Consider the following 22,554-nt stretch of genomic DNA (forward strand, 5'->3'; position numbering starts at 1 on the left):
GAAAAGACAAAACAGAGAGATGGAAGAAAACAAATCAAATGATGTTATTAAGAACATGTGCAACACCTGCGTGCGTACACACACACACACACACACACACACAATAAGACAAGTGAAATTGCTGCACATACACAGTAAGTCCATCAACATGTGGAAAGAGAGAGGAACAAATAGGAATGAAAATAGAGTAAGTGCAGAGTTATTTTACCACTGGGAAATACAAAAGAACAGGTTGTTAATTTTAATTTGCTCAGTGAAAATGAGCATCAGCGAGTTGGTAGTTCATCATAAATCTCGTCCAATTATTGTTTCATCCTGGTTTACAAAGTTAAAATTAGCTCTGGTCATTTTCTTTGGGGGAGCATTTATTTAAGCTAATTCTGGACAACTTTTGTGCGTCACAGTCCCGGGGAGACACCGGATTGCTTGGAGGTAGAGAGAGTTTAAAAGAAGCGAGTGGGGCAGTCAGCACATATTGCATGCCACAGTCCTGAGGAGACAGTGGACTGCTTGGTGGGAGAGAGAGTTTAAAAGCAGTGTGCAGGTCAGTTGGCACATTTTGCATACCACTGTCCTCAGGAGACATTGGATTGTGCATAATTAAGTGGAGTGGCCATTGTTGGAGTGGGGAGTTGAGGCTTTGGTTCATCAAGGCTTTGGAGAGGAGAGAGGCAAGGCCACAGGTAGATTTTTTTTTGTTACATTCTTTCTTTATTTCTAATTGCACATTTCGAGCACTGGAGATGCCTGACAGGATACTGGAATGCTCCTTTTGAGGGATTTGGGAAGCTGGGGAGAACTCCAGTGTCCTTGTTGACTACACCTGCAAGAAGTGCATCCAGCCACAACTTCTAACGGACTGTGCTAAGCAGTTGGAGCTGGAACTGAATGAGCCTCAAATCACTCGGGAGGCTGAGGGTTAGATAGACAAGACACACAAGGAGGTAATTACATTCAAGGTGCAGCACACAGGTTAACTGGGTGATTGACAGGAGGGGGCAGGGGATAGGCAGCCCGTGTCGAGTGCCCCTGTGACTGATCCCCTCATAACAGGCATACCGCTTTGGATACTGTTGGGGGGAATGATCCAGCAGAGGAAAGCTGCAGGGGTCAATTCTCTGGCACTGAGTCTGGCTCTTTGGCTCAGAAGGGAAGCGGGGAGCTGTAATGATAGAGGATTCAGAGGTTATGGGAACGGAAAGGATGTTCTGTTGATAAAAATGAGATTCCCAGATGGTATGTTGTCTCCCAGGTGCCAGGGTCAGATCCAGTCCACAGCATTATTAAGTAGGAGGGTGAGCAGCCAGAGGTCGTGGTCCAATGACATGGGTAGGAAGGGTGATGAGGTCCTGCAAAGTGACTTGAGGGAGTTGGGTGCTAAGTTAAAGGACAGGACCTCCAGTGTTGTGATCTCAGAATTGCTACCCGTGCCACATGCTAGTGAGGCCAGAAGTAGGAAGATCGTGCAGTTTAACACAGGGCTAAGGAGATGGTGCAGGAGGGAGGGCTTCAGATTTTCGGATCACTCTCTTACAGGGAAGGTGGGACCTGTACAGGAGGGATGGCTTGCATCTGAAGCGGAGGGAGAATTAACATCCCAGCAGGAACGTTTGCTAGTGCTGCACGGTGGGGTTTAAACTCGAGTTGCAGGGGGATGGGAAAAAGAATGCCAGAACAAAGAGTGGCGTGGTTGTGGAGAAGGATGTTGCTAAGTCTACATAAATGTCAGGAATTGGAAGGTTGAGCATAGTGGAACTATTGTTCTCAGTTGTGTATATTTCAATGCAAGGACATTGTAGGAAAGGTGGATGAACTTGGGACATGGATCACATGTGGAGTGTCCATTGTGTGAGTGGGCCAGTGTTGGAGTGACTTTGGCTCATCAGGCTTCCGCGAGGTAAGTGTCTGGTAAATTTCTTCTTTATTCTGCATTTCTCCTCTGTTAGGGCTGTTACGAGAATACACATAAAATTAAGATGTTTGCTGGCCTGGGCTAGCATCAGTGGCATCAGCAGTTGGTCTGCCACCTGCCCTCAGGGGAAGGAGAGATAAGGAACAATGGAGCAGCGTCTGGAGATGTGTAATGAAGGGACGTGGGAGAGAGAGAGCTGTCTGGAGTGGCTCCCCCCTTTGAACCCTGAACTGTTTGAAGTGATGGACAGGCGATGCCCCAGCAGGGGGATAAAAAGGGACAGGTTCGCTAAGACAGGGACACACGCCACCCGAGGAAACGAGACCCTGGAAGCGGTGCGCCTCTCACGAGTGGGTGAGAAGTACCAGATAACGACAAGGGTGGAAAGGTACGATCAGCGGGAACCCGGTGTGTGTCCGCCCTTGCCTGGGTGCCGGGTTCACTGCAGAGGATCGACCGCATCTGGAGGAGGGGTCACAGTCGGTGACCTCAGGTGACATCACCAAGGACCCGCCCAAAAGCTGCTTGTGAGCCATCTCGCTGGTCTGTGACTGAAGCAGTGTCTGAATGATCAGTTGTTCCTGTTCTCTCTGTCTCTCTTCCCCCACGTTGTCCATCGCCATGGCCACGATTACTGCGAACTGAACTACTAACTGGACTGAACTTTGAGTCACTTTGAAATTTGGTCATTTACCCCTAGACAACGATAGAGCTTGATTGATGCTGTTATCTTAATTCTGTGCACATGTGTGTTTATCATCGCTGAACTGTTGCATTTATTATCCTTTTGATTACTGTGTTGCTTGTTTCTTTAATAAAACTTTCTTAGTTCTAGTACTCCAGACTCCAACTGAGTGATCCATTTCTGCTGGTTTGGCAACCCAGTTACGGGGTACGTAACAGGGCACAGCTTGTGCAGTGAGAATGGCTCCAAGGGCTGTGTTTTATTCTGTGTGTGTGGGACGTGGGAGATCTGGGAGACTTCCAGCTTCCAGGATAACCACATCTGCACCAGGTGCACCAAACTGCAGCTCCTCAGAGAATGTGTTAAGGAACTGGAGCTACAGCTGGGTGACCTTTGGCTCATAAGGAAGAGTGAGGAGGTGATAGATAGGAGCTACAGGGTGGTTGTCTCTCCTAGGTTGCAGGAGGCAGGTAACTGGGTGACTGTCAGGAGAAGGAAGGGAAGTGAATAGCCAGCGCAGAGTACCCCTGTGGCCATTCCGTCAATAATAAGTATATCACCTTGGATACTGTTGGAGGGGATGACCTACTGGGGAGGAGCTGCAGTGACTGTGTCCCTGGCACTGAATCTGGTGCTGTGCCTCAGAAGAGAAGAGGGGTGAAGAAGAAGTGATAGGAGATACCTTCGAGGAACAGAGACAAGATTCTGTGGACACGGTAGAGATACCCAAATGGCATGTTGCCTCCCAGGTGCCAGGGTCAGGGATGTCTTAGTTCGGGTCCACGGCATTCTAAAGGGGGAGGGTGAGCAGCCAGAAGTCTTGGTACATATTGGAACCAATGACATAGGTAGGAAAAGTGATGAGGTCCTGAAGAGAGATTTTAAGGAGTTAAGTACAAAGCAGAAAAGTGGGACCTCCAGGGTAGTAATCTCTGGATTGCTGCCTGTGCCACGTGCCAGTAAGGGTAAGGACAGGATGATTTAATAATTTGACAGACTGGGCTGAGGAACTGAGGGGGCAGGGGTTCAGATTTCTGGATCATTGGAATCTCTTCTGGGGAAGGTACAACCTGCACAAGAGGTTTGGGTTATATCTGAACCCAAGGGGGACCAATATCTTTTCAGACTGGTTTGCTAGAGCTGTTGGGGAGGGTTTAAACTAATTTGGCAGGGCAATGGGAACCAGAGTGATAAGGCTGAGGATGGTGTAGTTAGTTTACAAACAGAGGTGTGGTGAGATTGCTAGCAAGGACAGGCAGATGATAGGGCAAAATTGCAATCAATAGGATGAGTTGCAATGTAAAAGGGATACAAAATCAAAAAGGGTGATGAATACAGGACAGAAGGTGTTATACTTGAATGCATGTAGTGTATGGAACTTGAAGCACAGTAGCAGATTAGCAGGTATGATGTTGTGGGCATCAGTGAATTATGGCTGAAAGGAGATTTTAGCTGAGAGTTAAACATCCAAAGATGCACATTGTATTGAAAGGACAGACAGGAAGGCAGAGGGGGCATGGAGGTTTTGTTAGTAAAAAATGAAATTAAATCATTAGAAAGAGGTGACAAGGGGTTTGAAGGTGTAGAATCATTGTGGGTAGAGCTAAGAAACTGCAAGGATAAAAAGACCCTAATGGGAGTTATATACAGACCTCAAATAGTAGAAAGATGTGGTCTACAAATTACAACGGGAGATAGAAAATGCATGTCAAAAGGGCAATGTTACAAGAATCATGGGGGATTTCAATATGTAGGTAGATTGAGAAAATCAAGTTGGTGCTTGATCACAAGAGGGGGAACCTGATGGGTTTTTTTTTAGAGCAGCTCGTGGTTGAGCCCACTAGGGGATCAGCTATTCTGGATTGCGTGTTGTGCAATGAACCAGAATTGATTAAAGAGCTTAAGGGAAAGGAACCAGTTGCGGCTAATGATCATAATATGATAGAATTCACCCTGCAATTTGAGAAGGAGAAGTTAAAGTCAGATGTATCAGTATTACAGTGGAGTAAAAGTAATTACAGAGGAATGAGATCGGAACTGGCCAAAATTGATTGAAAGAGAACACCAGCGGGGATGGTAACAGAGCAGCATTGGCTGGGGTTTCTAGAAGCAATTTGGAAGGCTTTACAAGCACTGGTGAGGCCTCACTTAAAGTATCTTAAGCAGTTTTGGACCACTTACCTAAGAAAGGATGTGATCACATTGGAGAGGGTTGAAAGTAGGTTCACAAAAATAATTCCAGGATTGAAAGGAGTGTTTGATTGTTCTGGGCTTGTACTCACTGGAATTCAGAAGAATGGGGGAAGATCTCTTTGAAAGGCCTCAGTAGAGTGGCTGTTTCCTATGGTGAGGGAGTCTAAGAATAGAGGGAGGTCCATTTAGAATGGAGATGATGAGGAATTTCTTTAGCCAGTGAGTGGTGAATCTGTGGAATTTGCTGCCACAGGCAGTTGTGGAGGCTATGTCATTGGGTATATTTGAGGCAGAGGTTGACCAGATTCTTGATTAGTCGGGACATGAAGGAAGACTGGGAGAAGGTAGGAAATTGGGGCTGAGCGATAATGGATCAGCAATAATGATATGGTGGAGCAGACTCGATGGGCCAAATAGCCTAATTCTGCTCCTATATCTTATGCTCTTATGGTTACGGTGGGGCGGGGGGGGGGCAGGACCTACAGCTCAATGTTATGGGGTTCCATTGTTTTAGACATGATAGAACAGGAGGGATTAAGGGGGGATGGTGGCATTACTAGTCAGGAAAATTTCACGGCAATCCTCAGTCAGGAGAGACTGGAGAGCTTGTCTTGTGAGGCTTTCTGGATAGAACTGAGGAATAAGAAAGGCATGACCATATTAATGAGATTATATTATAGAATACCCACAGTCCGTGGGTTTCAGGGAAGCAAGTTTGTGGAGAGATTACAAACTGTTGCAAGAAACATAAGCAAACACGAGGAATTCTGCAGATGCTGGAAATTCAAGCAACACACATCAAAGTTGCTGGTGAACGCAGCAGGCCAGGCAGCATCTCTAGGAAGAGGTACAGTCAACGTTGGGGTCTCGGCCCGAAACGCCCACTGTACCTCTTCCTAGAGATGCTGCCTGGCCTGCTGCGTTCACCAGCAACTTTGATGTGTGTTGCAAGAAACATAAGGTTGTGAGAGTAGGTGATTTTAACTTTCCACATATTGACAGGGACTTTCATACTGTAAAAGAGCTGGATGGGATAAAGTTTCTTAAATATGTTCAGGAAAATTTCCTTAATCAGTTCATAGAAGTCCCAACTGGACAGTGTGCGATACTAGATCTCCTATTAAGGAATGAGACAGGGCAGGTGTAGGGAAACACTTGGCATCTGGTAATCATAATGCTATTAGTTTCAATGTAATTAAGGAAAAGGTAGGTCTGGTCCTCATATTGAGATTATATGTTGGAGAAAGGCTAATTTTGATGATAACAGAAACGACTGGCAAGTGTGGATTGGGACAGGTTTTTTTCTGGTAAAGGTAAGTTGGTAAGTTGGAGGCCTTCAAAAGTGAAATTTTGGGAGTATAAAGTGTGTATGTTCCTATCAGAATAAAAAGCAAAGATTAAGGTTTGAGGATCTAGTAAGAAAAAGAAGGAGGTGCGTAGCATGTATAGGCAGGCAGGAACAAATGAGGTACTTGAGTATAAGAATGCAAGAAAATGCTTAAGGAGGAAATCATGAGGGATAAAAGAAGGCATGAGGTTGCTTGAGCAGACAAGGTGAAGGAGAATCCTAAAGGCTTCTGCAGGTATATCAGGAGCAAAAGGATAGCAAGGGACCAAATAGATTCTCTTGAAGATCAGAGTGGTAATCTATGAATGGAGCCAAAAGAGATGAAGAGGGCTTAAATGGAATTTTTGCATCTGTATTTATTCGGGAGATGAATGCAGAGTCTACAGACGTGAGGCAATGCAGCAGCGAGGTCATGGATTGTACAGATTCCAGAGGAGGAGATGTTTCCTTTCTTGATGCAAATTAAGGTGGATAAATCCCCAGCTTCTGACAATATGTTCCCTTGGACCCTGTGGGAGGTAAGTGCAGAAATTGCAGGGGCCTGAACAGAGATATTTATAATATCCTTAGCCATGTGTGAGCTGCCAGAGGATTGGAGGATAGCTAGTGTTGTTTAAGAAAGGCCAGGAAATTATAGGCCAGAAAGCCTGGTATCAGTAGTGGGTAAGTTATTGGAAGGTACTCTAAGGGACCAGATATACAGTGTAAGTATTTGTTTAGACAGGGACTGATTATGGATAGCCACCATAGCTTTGTGCGTAGTAAGTCGTGCCTAACCAATCTTACAAAGTTTGTCAATTAAGTTATCAGGAAAGGTTAGGCAAGGCTGCGTATGTTGCCTACATGAACTTTAGGAAGGCCTTTGACAAGGGCCCGCATAGGAAGTTGGTGAAGAAGGTTCAATTGCTTGGCATTCGAGATGAGGTAGTGGATAAATTAGATTAGACATTGGCTGTGCAGTAGAAGCAGACAGTGGTAGTAGATGGTTGCCTCTCTGACTGAAGGTCTTTGACTAGTGGTGTGCCACACGCATTTGTGTTGGTCCATTATTGTTTGTCATCTATATCAATGATTTGGATGATAATGTGGTGAATTGGATCAGCAAATTTGCAGATGGCATGGGTGTAGTAGACAGTGAAGAAGACTATCAAAGTTTCCAGCAGGATATGGTCTAGCTGGTGAAATGGACTGAACAATGGCAGATGGAATTTCATGCAGAGAAGTGTGAGGTGTTGCACTTTGGGAGGACCAACCAGGGTGGGTCTTATACGGTGTGCAGCAGGGCATTGAGGAGCGTGGTAGAACAGAGGAATCTGGGACTACAGATCCATAATTCCTTGGAAGTGGCATCACAGTAGGTAGGGTTGTAAAGAAAGCTTTTGGCTCATTGGCCTTCTTAAATCAATATTTTGAGTACAGGAGTTAGAATGTTATGTTGAAATTGTTTAAGATGTTGGTGAGGTCTAATTTGGAATATTGTGTCCAGTGGGTGACCAAAACTGGAGGGTGTATGGAAGGCTATGTTCTGGGTGTAGGCCAATGGACTAGGCAGATTAATGGTTCAGCACAGACTAGATGGGCCTAATGGCCTGTTTCAATGCTGCAGTGTTCTATGGCTCCAACATAAGTCAAGAAATACAACATCTTCCTGAACATCTTCTTGAATCAACCTGAAAAACCTCAACAATACCTCAGGGAATGTATTTTTCCTCTCTCTCAGTCTTGCACAGGTATTTTTATGTTTAGTGTGTTGTTCATTTTGCACACAAATACATTATGTTAACTTAAGATTGTTAACTTGTATTCCTCCTTGTCCTGTAATGTACTGTGCTGTTGCTGCAAAAATCTGATTTTCCTGCATTTATAATCTTATGTATGACTGTGACAACAATAAACATGAAGCTGAACTTTCTTGCCATAACCAGATTTCAGTTGCAAGTAACTCCGGTGTTCCTCCAGAGGGTCAATCCCTGGCTAGGCTCCTCCATTATACGGAGGAACCAATGCATTGCATTTGTGTCCGAGACTGCATGCAGCTGACAGTGACTTTGAAGAGCTGAGCAATTTGTATCAATTACCCTTCATTCTGAAAGTTCAAAAGTATGGGAAAAGTCCTGTGTGGTAAGTGGATTGTTGTTCAGCAGTGTAACCAGAGCAGATGAGTTATGCACATCAGGCTGGCATTCGAAAGACAGGGAGATATGTTGACTGATTAATGTTTAAAGTCCACAATTACAAAAACAGTGATATCCCTCATGACACTACAGTTGAGGTTCATTTTAAGCCAATACAATTGCAAGTTCATGATGACTTTCAATTGATGAAACTACAGAAGTGGGAACATTGCATTTCGATCAGTTTGCAACAGCTGGATCTGATAACTCAGCGAGATGTTTTTCTGTCATCACATCACATGAGTTCTTCCTCATCCAAGTCTGACAATTTCAGTCTCTCATATAAAGTAATTTTCTGAGGTAAAGGCCAGTGTGAAGCAAATGTTTGATTTTTTTATGTGACCTCAATTTCTGTACCTTTCATTGGATTGTTTTGAGAGGTGTCTACAGTAACTATCGTAAGGGCCGAGTAAGCTAAGAATAATAATTGTGAGATTATTAATAATGAATTACACATATTAATAATTAGAGGTGTTACACTACCATTGCCAGAAAACATTGGAGTTACACCACAACTCTAAATATTTCACAATTACATGGCCCAGTACAATGAGGATATACAGTAATTTTTAAGAATAAAATATCTTACAGCGACACCTCTTTCTCCCTTATTAGGGAGAGAGAGCGAGCCTGCGGTATGTCGAATACCGGGTGAACATGTAGTCTTTGGAGTATTACAAGTCTGTGTCTTTGCTGTTGCTTTTGCTCATGCTTGAGTGCTCGGTGGTGGGTGCTGATTCTTTTTTTGCTGCTGGGGGGGATCGTTGCTTGCTGCTGCTTATGTGTGGGAGGGAGGGGAATTGGGGGGAACTTTGGGGTTCTAACATTTGACTGTCATTCATTCTTTGGGACACTCCTCTGTTTTCGTGGATGGTTGCGAAGAAAAAGCATTTCAGGATGTATATTGTATACATTTCTCGGACATTAAAAGTACCTTTGAAGCCTTTGAATCTTACAATGTCCAGTCTTAATCAAGAATGGCATTGACAACTTTTCTCAGAGAGGCATAGCATGATTCATTAGGTGACACCAGCGTGATTTATTTCTGCACTATGATGTATATCATTTGCCCAAAATGAAATTGCCTTTGAACACTATGAAAAAGTAAAGTAATACATAAATTGAAAACTATTACATCTTTGAGGTCTAAAAAGAATTTAAGAAACACAATGTTATTTTGTTATTTTACTATTTCCTCACAATAGAAGCGCTGTCTGTTTGCGTCCAGTGGTGGACCAGCGTGTTGGTGAGATTTTTTTTAGCACTAACATTGGTGATCTGTATTCAGCTCTCTGCCAGATTAGACTTGGTACAGAAACCTCAAGCCTATTGACATGAATGACAATTGTAGACCATGATAAAGAAATGGATAAATACTGTAAATCCCTCTTTGTAATTAATTACAATTAATTAATGTATTAATTGTTTTAAAGTGCTTTGATTATTTTCAGCAATAATCTCATTTTTTGATTGTTTTAAATGCTTCTAAAACATAGCAAAGCCAGTGATTGGCAAGATTAGGGACATGGGAGGAGACTGAATATTAATAGGTGGCCCACCATTCAGCTCTAGGTAAAGGAAGACAAGCATTGGACTCCACTTAGGAATTCCCAGCTAATATCATCAAAGAGTGTTCAAACCGTGAAACCTCATACTACAATTCCATACTTAGTCCAGATCTGTTCACTGGAGGATGCAGTGTTTAACCGAGCATACTCAAGCAAATCACAATCACTTTCGACAGTCTCTCTTCTCTAAAGTAATGCTTACTCTGTGATGTGTCCTCGGTCATACATGTAATACTGACTTAAATACACACATTGTGTAATGGATAAACCTACGATGGCACGCTAAAAAAAAAGAGCAGATCCCATGTATTATTTGGAATTTGTGAGCAATTAATGATGAGTTTGTCCTTTTCATTCTACGCGACAATGAGTATAGGAATAAAGTGAGGTGGAAGATAAATGCGTGGCTGAGGGATTGGAGCAGGGGGCCGGAATTTAGATTTCTGGATCATGGGGACCTCTTTTGGGACAGGCGTGACCTGTACAAAAAGGATGGGTTGCACTTGAATCCGAGGGGGACCAATATCCTGGCAGGGAGGTTTGCTAAGGCTATTGGGGACAGTTTAAACTAGAATTGCTGGGAGGTGGGAACCGAACTGAAGAGATAGAGGAAGGGGCGGTTGGCTCACAAATAGAGAAAACTTGGAGACGTTGTGAGAGGGAGGATTGGCAGGTGATAGAGAAGGGATATGCTCCGACTGATAGTTTGAGATGTGTCTATTTTAATGCAAAAAGCATCATGAACAAAGCAGATGAGCTTAGAGCGTGGATCAGTACTTGGAGCTATGATGTTGTGGCCATTACAGAGAGTTGGATGGCTCAGGGGCAGGAATGGTTACTTCGAGTGCCAGGCTTTAGATGTTTCAGAAAGTACAGGGAGGGAGACAAAAGAGGTGGGGGCATGGCACTGCTGATCAGAGATAGTGTCACGACTGCAGAAAAGGAGGAAGTCATGGAGAGATTGTCGACTGAGTCTCTGTGGGTGGAAGTTAGAAACAAGAAGGGGTCAATAACTCTTCTGGGTGTTTTTTATAGACTGCCCAACAGTAAAAGGGACATCGAGGAGCAGATAGGGAGACAGATTCTGGAAAGGTGTAATAATGACAGAGGTGTCATGGTGGAAGATTTTAATTTCCCAAATATTGATTGGCATCTCCCTAGAGTGAGGGGTTTAGATGGGGTGAAGTTTGTTAGGTGTGTTCAGGAAGGATTCCTGACACAATATGTAGATAAGCCTACAAGCGGAGAGGCTGTACTTGATCTGGTACACCCTATCCTCGATATATGCGTCTTCAGACAGTGCGGATTCACAGTTATGCGAGGAACCTATTTCTACTAACGTCTTGTTATATGCGTCCAAAATTCACAGTTATACGAGGAGCACTGCCTTCCCGCCAATACAAGTCACATGCGCATGCTTCATAGACTCAATGTTGGGATGAGAAGCACCGCTTTCCCGCCAATACAAGTCAGGTGCACGTGCCTCACAATTTCACTCCCGCCACTCTCGCATTGGTTTTGGCAAGGTGTGGATGCGCAATCTTAAACTTCTGTTGGTTTTACCTACGGTGCAGTGATTTTGCGCTTGAAATATTTAACTATGCCTCCTAAGCGTCCAATACCATGTCCTGGGCTGTCAGCCGAGCGGCAGAGAACTGCTTTAACACTTCAAAAAAAGTTGGAAATTATAAACAGTGCGGCATCAGCTGAAGGTAACATAGCTCTGGGACGCTATTACTGGGAACAGAATCTTGCCTTTAAAGTTCTTTTGTTGCTTGACAATGCGCCAGCCCATCCTAAACATTTGGACAGCATTCATCCTAACATAACAGTGCGTTTCCTGCTGCTTAACACAACATCGCTGATCAACCACTCGACCAAGGTGTAATCCACATTCAAGGCGTACGTATTTTTTTTACCGCAATCTATCTCTCAGATGCTGCAAGCAACAGACGATTTTGAAAATCCCAGGAGTTTACCAATGGTGAGGGAATGGTGGAAGTCGGAACACTTGGCACAAATGGTGATGGACATGGACCCACTGTCAATCCTTCTTCCCTACAAGCATATTTATGCTGAAAAACAAAATGCTGCCAAGCAAACAACCCTCACCACTTTATTCAGATCGGTTACACTTTCTGCTGCCGGCAGTTCTAAGAGTCCTGTGAGTCTTCCTTCACCCCTTGCTGTGCTTGATATGATCTTGACGACCACAACCATCCTCCTTATCCATGTAAAGCTGCCCGACACCACAACAGCCACTCATCTCCCGGAGTGAATACACCTGCCACTGCTGGTGAGTACTGTACACCCTCGGATATTAACTTGCTATGATTTATTACATTGAATATTACCTTAAATTGATGAAATATAATACAAATGTTGTAGAAACATAGAAAATAGGTGCAGGAGTAGGTCATTCGGCCCTTCGAGCCTGCACCGCCATTCAGTATGATCATGGCTGATCATCCAACTCAGAACCCTGTACCAGCCTTCCCTCCATACCCCCTGGTCCCTTTAGCCACAAGGGCCATATCTAACTCCCTCTTAAATATAGCCAATGAACTGGCCTCAACTGTTTCCTGTGGCAGGGAATTCCACAGATTCACCACTCTCTGTGTGAAGAAGTTTTTCCTAATCTCGGTCCTAAAAGGCTTCCCCTTTATCCTCAAACTGTGACCCCTCGTTCTGGACTTCCCCAACATCGGGAACAATCTTCCTGCATCTAGCCTGTCCAATCCCTTTAGGATTTTATATGTTTCAATAAGATACCCCCTCAATCTTCTAAATTCCAACGAATTTGCCCACTCACCTAACCTATCCAAGTCACCCTGCATCCTCTTAGCATCCTCCTCACAGCTAACACTGCCACCCAGCTTCGTGTCGTCCGCAAACTTGGAGATGCTGCATTTAATTCCCTCATCTAAGTCATTTATATTGTGAACAACTGGGGTCCCAGCACTGAGCCTTGCGGTACCCCACTAGTCACTGCCTGCCATTCTGAAAAGGTTCCGTTTATTCCCACTCTTTGCTTCCTGTCTGCCAAACAATTCTCTATCCACATCAATACCTTACCCCAATACCGTGTGCTTTAAGTTTGCACACTAATCTCCTGTGTGGGACCTTGTCAAAAGCCTTTTGAAAATCCAAATACACCACATCCACTGGTTCTCCCCTATCTACTCTACCAGTTACATCCTCAAAAAATTCTATGAGATTCGTCAGACATGATTTGTAATTTTCCTTTCACAAATCCACGCTGACTTTGTCCAATGATTTCGCTGCTTTCCAAATGTGCTGTTATCACATCTTTGATAACTGACTCTAGCATTTTCCCCACCACTGATGCTAGGCTAACCCGTCTATAATTCCCCGGTTTCTCTCTCCCTCCTTTTTTAAAAAGTGGGGTTACATTAGCCACCCTCCAATCCTCAGGAACTAGTCCGAATCTAAAGAATTTTGAAAAGTTATCACTGATGCATCCACTATTTCTTGGGCTACTTCCTTAAGCACTCTGGGATGCAGACCATCTGGCCCTGGGGATTTATCTGCCTTTAATCCCTTCAATTTACCTAACACCACATCCCTACTAACATGTATTTCCCTCAGTTCCTCCATCTCACTGGACCCCCTGTCCCCTACTATTTCCGGAAGATTATTTATGTCCTCCTTAGTGAAGACAGAACCAAAGTAGTTATTCAATTGGTCTGCCATGTCCTTGCTCCCCATAACCAATTCACCTGTTTCTGTCTGTAGGGGACCTACATTTGTCTTAACCAACCTTTTCTTTTCACATATCTATAACAGCTTTTACAGTCAGTTTTTATGTTCCCTGCCAGTTTTTTCTCATAATCTTTTTTCCCCTTCCTAATTAAGCCCTTTGTCCTCCTCTGCTGGACTCTGAATTTCTCCCAGTCCTCAGGTGAGCCAATTTTTCTGGCTAATTTGTATGCTTCTTCTTTGGAATGGATACTATCCGTAATTTCCCTTGTTAGCCACGGGTGCACTATCTTCCTTGATTTATTCTTTTGCCAAACTGGGATGAACAATTGTTGTAGTTCATCCATGCGATCTTTAAATGCTTGCCATCGCATATCCACCGTCAACCCTTTAAGTGTCATTTGCCAGTCTATAGTACTTGTCTTGTAGTACTGCTTTTGTTTCATATTGGTATGAAAATGTGAATAAATTACAGATAAAACATATTTAGGAAGCCCTCTGGAATGCATCCCTATTTTCGCCATTTAAATAATTATTCACATTATGCGATTTCACATTATGCGTCAACTTCCAGGAACGTATCCCCCGCATATAACGAGGATAAGGTGTATAGGGAAATGAACCTGGTCAGGGGTCAGGTCTCTCAGTGGGAGAGCATTTTGGAGATAGTCATCACAATTCTATCTCCTTTACCATGGCATTGGAGAGGGATAAGAACAAACAGGTTAGGCAAGTGTTTAATTGGAATAAGGGGAAATATGGAGCTATCAGGCAGGAACTTGGAAGCATAAATTGGGAACAGATGTTCTCAGGGAAACATACGGACAAGATGTGGCAAATGTTCAGGGGATATTTGCGTGGCGTTCTGCATAGGTACCTTCCAATGAGACGGGAAAGATGGTAGGGTACAGGAACCTTGTTGTATAAAGGCTGTTGAAAATCTAGTCAAGAAGAAAAGCTTCTAAAAACTCAGTAATGATAGAGATCTAGAAGATTATAAGGCTTGCAGGAAGGACCTTAAGAATGAAAGGAGGAGAGCCAGAAGGGGCCATGAGAAGGCCTTGGCGAGCAGGATTAAGGAAAATCCCAAGGTATTCAACAAGTTTGTGAACAGCAAGAGGATAAGATTTGAGAGAATAGGACCAATCAAGTGTGACAGTGGAAAAGTGTGTATGGAACCAGAGGAGATAGCAGAGAGACTTAATGAATACATTGCTTCAGTGTTCACTATGGAAAAATGACCTTGGTGATTGTAGGGATGACTTACAGCGGATTGAAAAGCTTGAGCATGTAGACATTAAGAAAGAAGATGTGCTGGAACTTTTGGAAAGGACAAGTTGGCCAAGTCTCTGAGACTGGATGAGATGTACCCCAGGCTACTGTGGGAGGCGAGGGAGGAGATTGCTGAGCCTCTGGCAACCATCTTTGCTTCATCAATGGGGATGGGAGAGGTCCGGAGGATTGGAGGGTTGCAGATGTTGTTTCCTTATTCAAGAAATGGAGTAGAGGTAGCCCAGGAAATTATAGACCAGTGAGTCTTACTTCAATGGTTGGTAAGTTGATGGAAAAGATCCTGAGAGGCAGGATTTATAAACATTTGGAGAGGCATAATATGATTAGGAATAGTCAGCATGGCTTTGTCAAAGACAGGTTGTGCCTTACAAGCCTGATTGAATTTTTTGAGGATGTGACTAAACACATTGATGAAGCTAGAGCAGTAGATGTAGTGCATATGGATTTCAGCAAGGCATTTGATAAGGTACCCCATGCAAGGCTTATTGAGAAAGTAAGGAGGCATGGGATCCAAGGAGACGTTGCTTTGTTGATCCAGAATTGGTTTGCCCACAGAAGGCAAAGAGTGGTTGTAGACAGGTCATATTCTGCATGGAGGTAAGTGACCAGTGGTGTGCCTCAGGGATCTGTTCTGGGACCTCTTCTCTTCGTGATTTTTATAAAGGAGGAAGTGGAGGGATGGGTGAATAAATTTGCTGATGATATAAAGGTTGGGGGTGTTGTGGATAATGTGGAGGGCTGTCAGAGGTTACAGTGGGACATTGATAGGATGCAAAACTGGGCTAAGAAGTGGCAGATGGAGTTCAACCCATATATGTGTGAGGTGGTTCATTTTGATAGGTCAAATATGATGGCAGAAGATAGTATTAATGGTAAGACTTTTGGTAGTGTGCAGGATTAGAGGGATCTTGGGGTCTGAGTCCATAGGACACTCAAAGCTGCTGCGCAGGTTGACTCTGTGGTTAAGAAGGCATACGGTGCATTATCCTTCATCAACCATGGGATTGAGTTTAAGTTCCGAGAGGTAATGTTACAGCTATATAGGACCCTGGTCAGACCCCACTAGGAGAACTGCGCTCAGTTCAGGTCACCTCACTACAGCAAGGATGTGGAAACTATAGAAAGGGTGCAGAGGAGATTTACAAGGATGTTGCCCGGTTTTTGGGAGTATGAGAATAGGTTGAGTGAACTCGGCCTTTTCTCCTTGGAGTGGAGGAGGATGAGAGGTGACCTGATCGAGGTGTATAAGATGATGAGAGGCATTGATTGTGTGGATAGTCAGAGGCTTTTTCCCCAGGGCTAAATGACTAACATGAGAGGGCACAGTTTTAAGGTGCTCGGAATTAGGTACAAAGGAGATGTCAGGGATAAGTCTTTTTACGCAGGGAATGGTGAGTGCGTGGAATGGGCTGCCAGCAACTGTGGTGGAGGCGGATACAATAGGGTCTTTTAAGAGACTCCTGGATAGGAACATGGAGCTTAGAAAAATAGAGGGCTATGGGTAATCCTAGGTAATTTCTAAAGTAAGTACATGTCCAGCACAGGATTGTGTGCTGAAGGGCGTATATTGTGCTATAGGTTTTCTATGTTTCTACTGCACCCAAACATTCAAAATCTATTCCTTGCAGATCTTAAAGTTACAATTTGCACTGCAATTAGGCTATTTTTCTTGAAAAGAAATGTTAATGGGTTGGTTAGGAACTCATTTAATGGCACTGCAATATGGCTCTTAACAGAATTTTATTCTTGTTGCATTTCAGCAGATGTAATACAGGATACCATATAATCTAAATGCCAATAGATTGACAGTTTGTTTCTGAGAGAATAGTGGAGTGAAATCGGTTTTAACAACGCAAGCAGTGACTCATTGGAAGTACCTGGAATTAAAGTAAATATCTTGCCATCCTTTATTATCAGAATCAGATTTAATATGACCAGCATAAGTCAACTTTACGGCAGCAGTACAATGAAATAGATGATAAATAAATACAGAGAAAAAACTGAGTTACATTAAGTATATATTTATATATGGCTATTAAATAATTAAGTTAAAATAAGTAATGCAAAGAAATAGAAATAGAAAAGTAGTAAGGTAGTATTCATGGGATTCAATGTCCATTTAGGAATCGGATGGCAGAGGGGAAGAAGCTGTTCCTGAATCACTGAGTGTGTGCCTTCAGGCTTCTGTACCTCCTGCCCGACAGTTAAAGTGTGAAGAGAGCATGTCCTGGTGGTGCAGATTCCTTATGACGGATGCTGCCTATGCAAGCTGTTAGAAATATAATGTTCCTGCTTCAGTAGTTTCATCATGTAAAACTCATCATGAACTTGCAATGGTGTGTTATTTTATTGGCTTATAATGAACCTCAACTGTAGTGTCATGAGGGTTATCACAGTTTTTAGAGATTGTTGACTTTAAATGTGAATCAGTCAAGACATTTCCCTATATTTAGAATGCCAGCCTGACGTGCATAACTCATCTGCTCTGGTTACACTGCTGATTATTGATGCTGAACAGCAATCCACTTGCCACACAGGACTTTTCCCGTACTTTTATTCCTGAACTTTCCGAGTGAAGGGTAATTGATTGCAAATTGCACAGCTCTTCACCGTCACTGTAAGCTGCATGAACTCTCAGACACAAATGCAAAGCATTTGATAAACTATAATACAAGACCACAGAATTATTTTAACTTAAACTTGTAAGTGCCTCAGTGCTTGACTATTGTTGTGGAAGGAGGGGCTGGATAAGATATTTTAAAATCCCACATGGCTCCACTGCAGGAGCTCTCAAAAGCGTTTCAGTATAGTTCACTTACCTTTTCTTGTTATCTCTCTTTGCAGATTTTTCCAGAACTACCCTGCGCCTTAAATAGTCATTCTGAAATTCACTGGATCTTGCAGTGTGTTCTTTAATTAAGTCAGTGGTTTTCTTGTGGTGTTTCTTCACCAACTCCTTCATTTCTTTGTAATGTTTCTTTTGAAGTTTCACAAATGCCTTCTGTTGTCTCAACTCTTCCACGGTCTGGGCTTCCACTTCTGCAGAGATTTACACAAAACCATTTTATCATGTTAAATGCTTTCCACCTCTATTAAGTGCATTAGTGCAAATTCTCAGTTTGCTGAATAAACCAATCACCACATTGCATCCCTGGAGAGAGCTTTGTAATAATGAGATTTACTTGGAGTGCGTGAACACATGAAAGTGAGATTCTTTGCAGGTCCAATTAGAAAGAGCAGGATTGTATGATTAATTGGGCAACTCTCTCAAAGCACAGTAGGCGTTAAGATGAGCTTCTTCTGTCCCAAATCATTCTTATGATGAAGAAAAAAATCATACATATTTGCATTCACTGAAGTAGCATTTTGAAGTTACTAACTTAAACATGTCCTTTGAAGTCTTGCACAGGAAGTTATTCATTGAACTGTATTCTTGCCATCACTGTGCAAAATGTCAACAGATTAAAGATATATAGTGATCGCAGTTCGCATGTGCTTTAACTTTGCCTTTATAGATTTTCTAAACCTCTATGCACGCAATATTTATTTGTGAATACTCTTCTCTCAAAACTGATTCAACATTGTGCATACTGCTTTGAGCATTTTGCAGAATGGATGTGAATTAAACATGCACAATTTATACTGACAACAGAAAATTATTTTGCCTTCTAATCTCACAGTGCTTCAGCGGGCACAGCTAGTCCACCTGTACCTTCACAGCTCCGGAGATTCAGGTTCAATCCTGACATCCCCAGCCTGTCTGCATGGAGTTTGTATGATCGCCCAGTGATTGCATGAGTTTCCTCTGGGTGCTTGGGTTTCTCCCCACATCCTAAAGATGCGAAGATTTGTAGGTTAATTGGTAGGTAAATTGCTCATGGTATATGGGTGACTGGTGGAATTTTGGGGGAGAGGAAGAGAACGTAGGGAGAATAAAAAAAAAGATTAATACAGGGTGAATATAAAATGGGTGGTTAATGGTTAGTGCATTCTTGATGGGGCAAAGGGAACGCTTTGGTGCTGTATCACTCCATGACTCCATCTGTCTTCCTATTCTTGGGTATTTAAAAAAAATCTAGAACCTTGAAAAGATATGGAGTGACAAGCGACTTTCCATTAAGATCCCTTGGAGTATTTTAACAGAGATGCCAAGTGAATTAACACATCTGTCAACACAATAAAACAGTGCCTTTGGATGCATTAAAATAGCTCTACAATTTTCTGCCTCAATATACATACACAGGTGATAATATTTTGAAGATGGATCCATAATCATTAAGTAAACTTTTTACGTATCACATTTTTTACTTGAAATGCCTATAGTTGATAGAAAAACCTTTTCTTATTCATTTTAAAATAAATAACTCAATAAACTGGGTGAGTGGGCCACCGGTGTACAACTTCATTGTCACAGAACTGACACATAATCTGTCTCTTTTTGCCCACAACTAAAAAGATTGTATCTTTTTTTTAATCAGAGGGAAAATGTCCATTTATATAATACCATTATCATATACCATATGTAGATTTGGCGGCTTTCCACATGCATGTTTGTTAAATCGCCTTTTTATCTGCCATATGTCTGGTGCTGATTACTTTCTCATACAGCATGTAAACCTTTTTGTTGAATCTGCACTGTTCGATTTGTAAATATGTTAGTTTGAATACATACAATTCTTAATTCATTTAGAACATTTCCACCATGAATTTCAATATGCACTCAGTAAGTATTCGGTTTGTTATTCTGCCTCTAATTTCCTTTTCTTACTTTATCAGGAGGATTGTGGGATGAAACTTTTTAAATGCCACACAAAATTTTAATAACTTACCTGACAAGACACTTTGAACAAGATCTTCTGCTTTGCCAGTTGCTTTGACTGCGGCTAATACATGAAAAGAGACTTTTGATTAATAGGTGCATCATAAATTGTTGGTAAAGGCTCACTTCCTTGTGGTTTTCAAATGTAAAAATCCATTAAATACTTACCCGGGGCTGGCTGAATCTGGGTGGCTTGTGGGGGGGGTTTGGATGTCAGACCAGGCGTGGGACTCACACCGTTCTCTGCTGGAGCAGGCTTCGGGTCAGCATTAGGTTCTGTAGGAACGTCACCAGGTTCAGCCTGGGGGAAAGATGTAGAAGGTTACCTATCTTTCAGAACAAAGGCATCCACCAATCATACTAAAAACATCCACTGCTTGAAAACAAGTCCATTTCACTTTGGTTTAGGAAAAACCTGCAGGATTCTGGAAAATCACCCCAAACTGGCAGAAGCTCGAAACACAAAATGATCATTACTATAATGCCAGATGACACAATGCTCAGTGGTAATGTTTTGCCCATGGGAAAAAACAAGTTGGTAAGATTCATCTCAAATAAAGCTGTCTGCATAGTTCAGGGTGATATGGCACCCCTGTCCTGCTGCAAAACCTGTAAGTGCGGGTGTGATATCCAAGTTTTTGAAACATGCTTCAATATTCTATATCCTGTAAATCTCTCCTTCACTGCTTCTTTTGGTAGCTTTACACTGGCGACAGCTGAAAGCTGGACGTGTTGCCAAATCTACAATAGCTCAACTACATCCACACATTCCACCGTCCTTGGGAAAAAAAATTTGCCGGCTCTCTATCGGCAGCACAGTTCCTGTGATGGCTAAACTCTGATGACCAGTTACCATGGCGCCTGACTGAGTGGTCCTGTGTGTTTGGACTTGTTCTTCAGGCAGCTTTCCCCATGCTCCTCGATGGTAATTACAGGCGATGAGCAAGAAATAAAATAAAGCTCCTGCAAACTATTATCTAGTCCTTCAGTGCTGGGACTTCTGATTAAATTTCATAGACAGAAACAGCTCAGATAAATCTGTCATTTTATGATGCATGGCAGAATGATTAATTGTATATTTATCAGAGATTAACAGCAAAGCCATTTTATATACTTGCAGAAGAGAAAAGGTCAGCTCACGAACATTACATTGCTGTCCATGCTATGCTCTTCTCCCTGATACCTACCCTGATTCTTTTTAACAAACTTAATGTTCTGGAACAAAGGAGATATTGCTGACATCTGCAACTTAACTTGGAAATGAAATAATAGTTGATGATTGAATATATAAAGTTATCTTTAATTAGGACAGCATTTAAACCCTTTAAATGCTTTCTGCAGTTCAAGTAAATCAATTTCAGATTGGCATCAGCTTTTACTGCCTGAACAATTTGAAAACATTCTCCAAAATTAATGTTTTTTTTTGGGAGTGGGAATTGGGAAACAGAGTTAAGATGTTGTGGCTTTACCCATGAGATGGTTTGATATTCTGCTTTTTATCTGATTTATTTTCCTCAGCGATACCAGGCCTCATACACTTTCACTGGTGGTGTTATAAAAATAAGCAGTGGCTACTTTACCCTGTGATAAAATGCCATGGAACAGTTACAGTTTCATAACGCCGCCAAAAAAAATTACAGTTTTTAACTTGAACCCAGATCTGAGATTTATATCTGAGATCCCAGTATCTTCAGATGTAAGGAGTGTGTTATGAAGAGGAATTGTATTGTACCCACCATTGAACCAAACAGTACAGGAAGGACCTACAAACAGGCATGCATGGAAAGACTGTGGTAAGGTTTTCAGAGGGTCTTCTGGCATCCTAGCAATAGTTAGATGAGCTCAGAGAAGCATTTTAAAATTACAATATGATTTATATTAAAAAGTTGCTGTGAGTCATTAGTTGGCAACACCCTGCCTGAGAGGATGAGGGAAGCCTATAAAACAGCAACTTCCATAGAAGAACTGGATACATATTTCAAAAGGGAATAATTCTAAAAGAAAACAGTGGAAGGAGCACATGGCACCTGTTCGCTGTTTGCAGTGGCCTGAAAGTTATCTGTCTGCGCTGCACGGCGCTACCTCAGAACCCGTCTGGTGTGGAAAAACCCTGAGACCACACCTCATTATCTGATCAGCCAGACCTGGACTTCAAACCAACACGTTTCAATGAGTGAAGTTTGCTATTTGGTAAAACAGCTGTGTATGTACGTAAGCTCATTGGTTGTATCACATTTGCACAGAGTACTACAAGCTTCACATTTATATAGTGGCTGGGAACAAACAAATTGCTGAAGGGATTCAGTGGGTCAGGCAGCATCGGTGGGGTGACTGAGCTGTCCGCATTTCAGGTCAAGACCTTCTATCAGGACCTGCAGATGCTGGAATCTGGAGCAACAGACAAAATGCTGTAGGTCAGGCAAAATCAGTGGACAGAAACAGTCAACATTTCAAGTTGAGACCCTTCATCAGAACAGTCAACCTTGGCTGTATAACATTACCAGCTCCATCTAGTCACCTATCCCCAGATTCCATTAACCTTAACCTGAATGTCCACTGTCACACTGTCTTATTCTCCCCTAACTAATTGAAATCCAGACTCTTCATTACAAAATGGGATGATTTCAGTCCATCAGTCAGACAGCCTTTTATGTTATCACTAATGTTAATGTAAAAACAGTGAGTTTTTTTTTGCTTTAAGTGCTCCATCAGTAATGTCCTGGTGACCAAGAGCAATCTTGGAGGAACTGCCAATCCAAACCAGCCTTCTGGAATTGGTGTTTGGAACACAACACTGCTTGTCACGCCACTTTGTGGCCTGCTTCATGGACAGGTGAATAAA

General features: G+C 42.5%; 1 protein-coding gene across 6 annotated transcripts in view; it reads right to left on the minus strand.

The window, feature by feature from the left end:
• plcb1 (phospholipase C beta 1) overlaps window positions 1-22,554 on the minus strand; it is a 958,218-nt gene that overhangs the window by 78,499 nt on the left and 857,165 nt on the right. For all 6 annotated transcript variants that reach the window (XM_063056185.1, XM_063056184.1, XM_063056187.1 and 3 more), the window contains 3 exons: window positions 19,881-20,013; window positions 19,723-19,776; window positions 17,713-17,932 (listed from right to left, as the gene is read on the minus strand). In XM_063056185.1, the coding sequence (XP_062912255.1) occupies window positions 17,713-17,932; window positions 19,723-19,776; window positions 19,881-20,013 (407 nt within the window). The remainder of the gene's footprint in view (window positions 1-17,712; window positions 17,933-19,722; window positions 19,777-19,880; window positions 20,014-22,554) is intronic.

This window comes from Mobula hypostoma, chromosome 8 (genome assembly GCF_963921235.1).
Source record: "Mobula hypostoma chromosome 8, sMobHyp1.1, whole genome shotgun sequence".
Lineage (NCBI taxonomy): Eukaryota > Metazoa > Chordata > Chondrichthyes > Myliobatiformes > Myliobatidae > Mobula > Mobula hypostoma.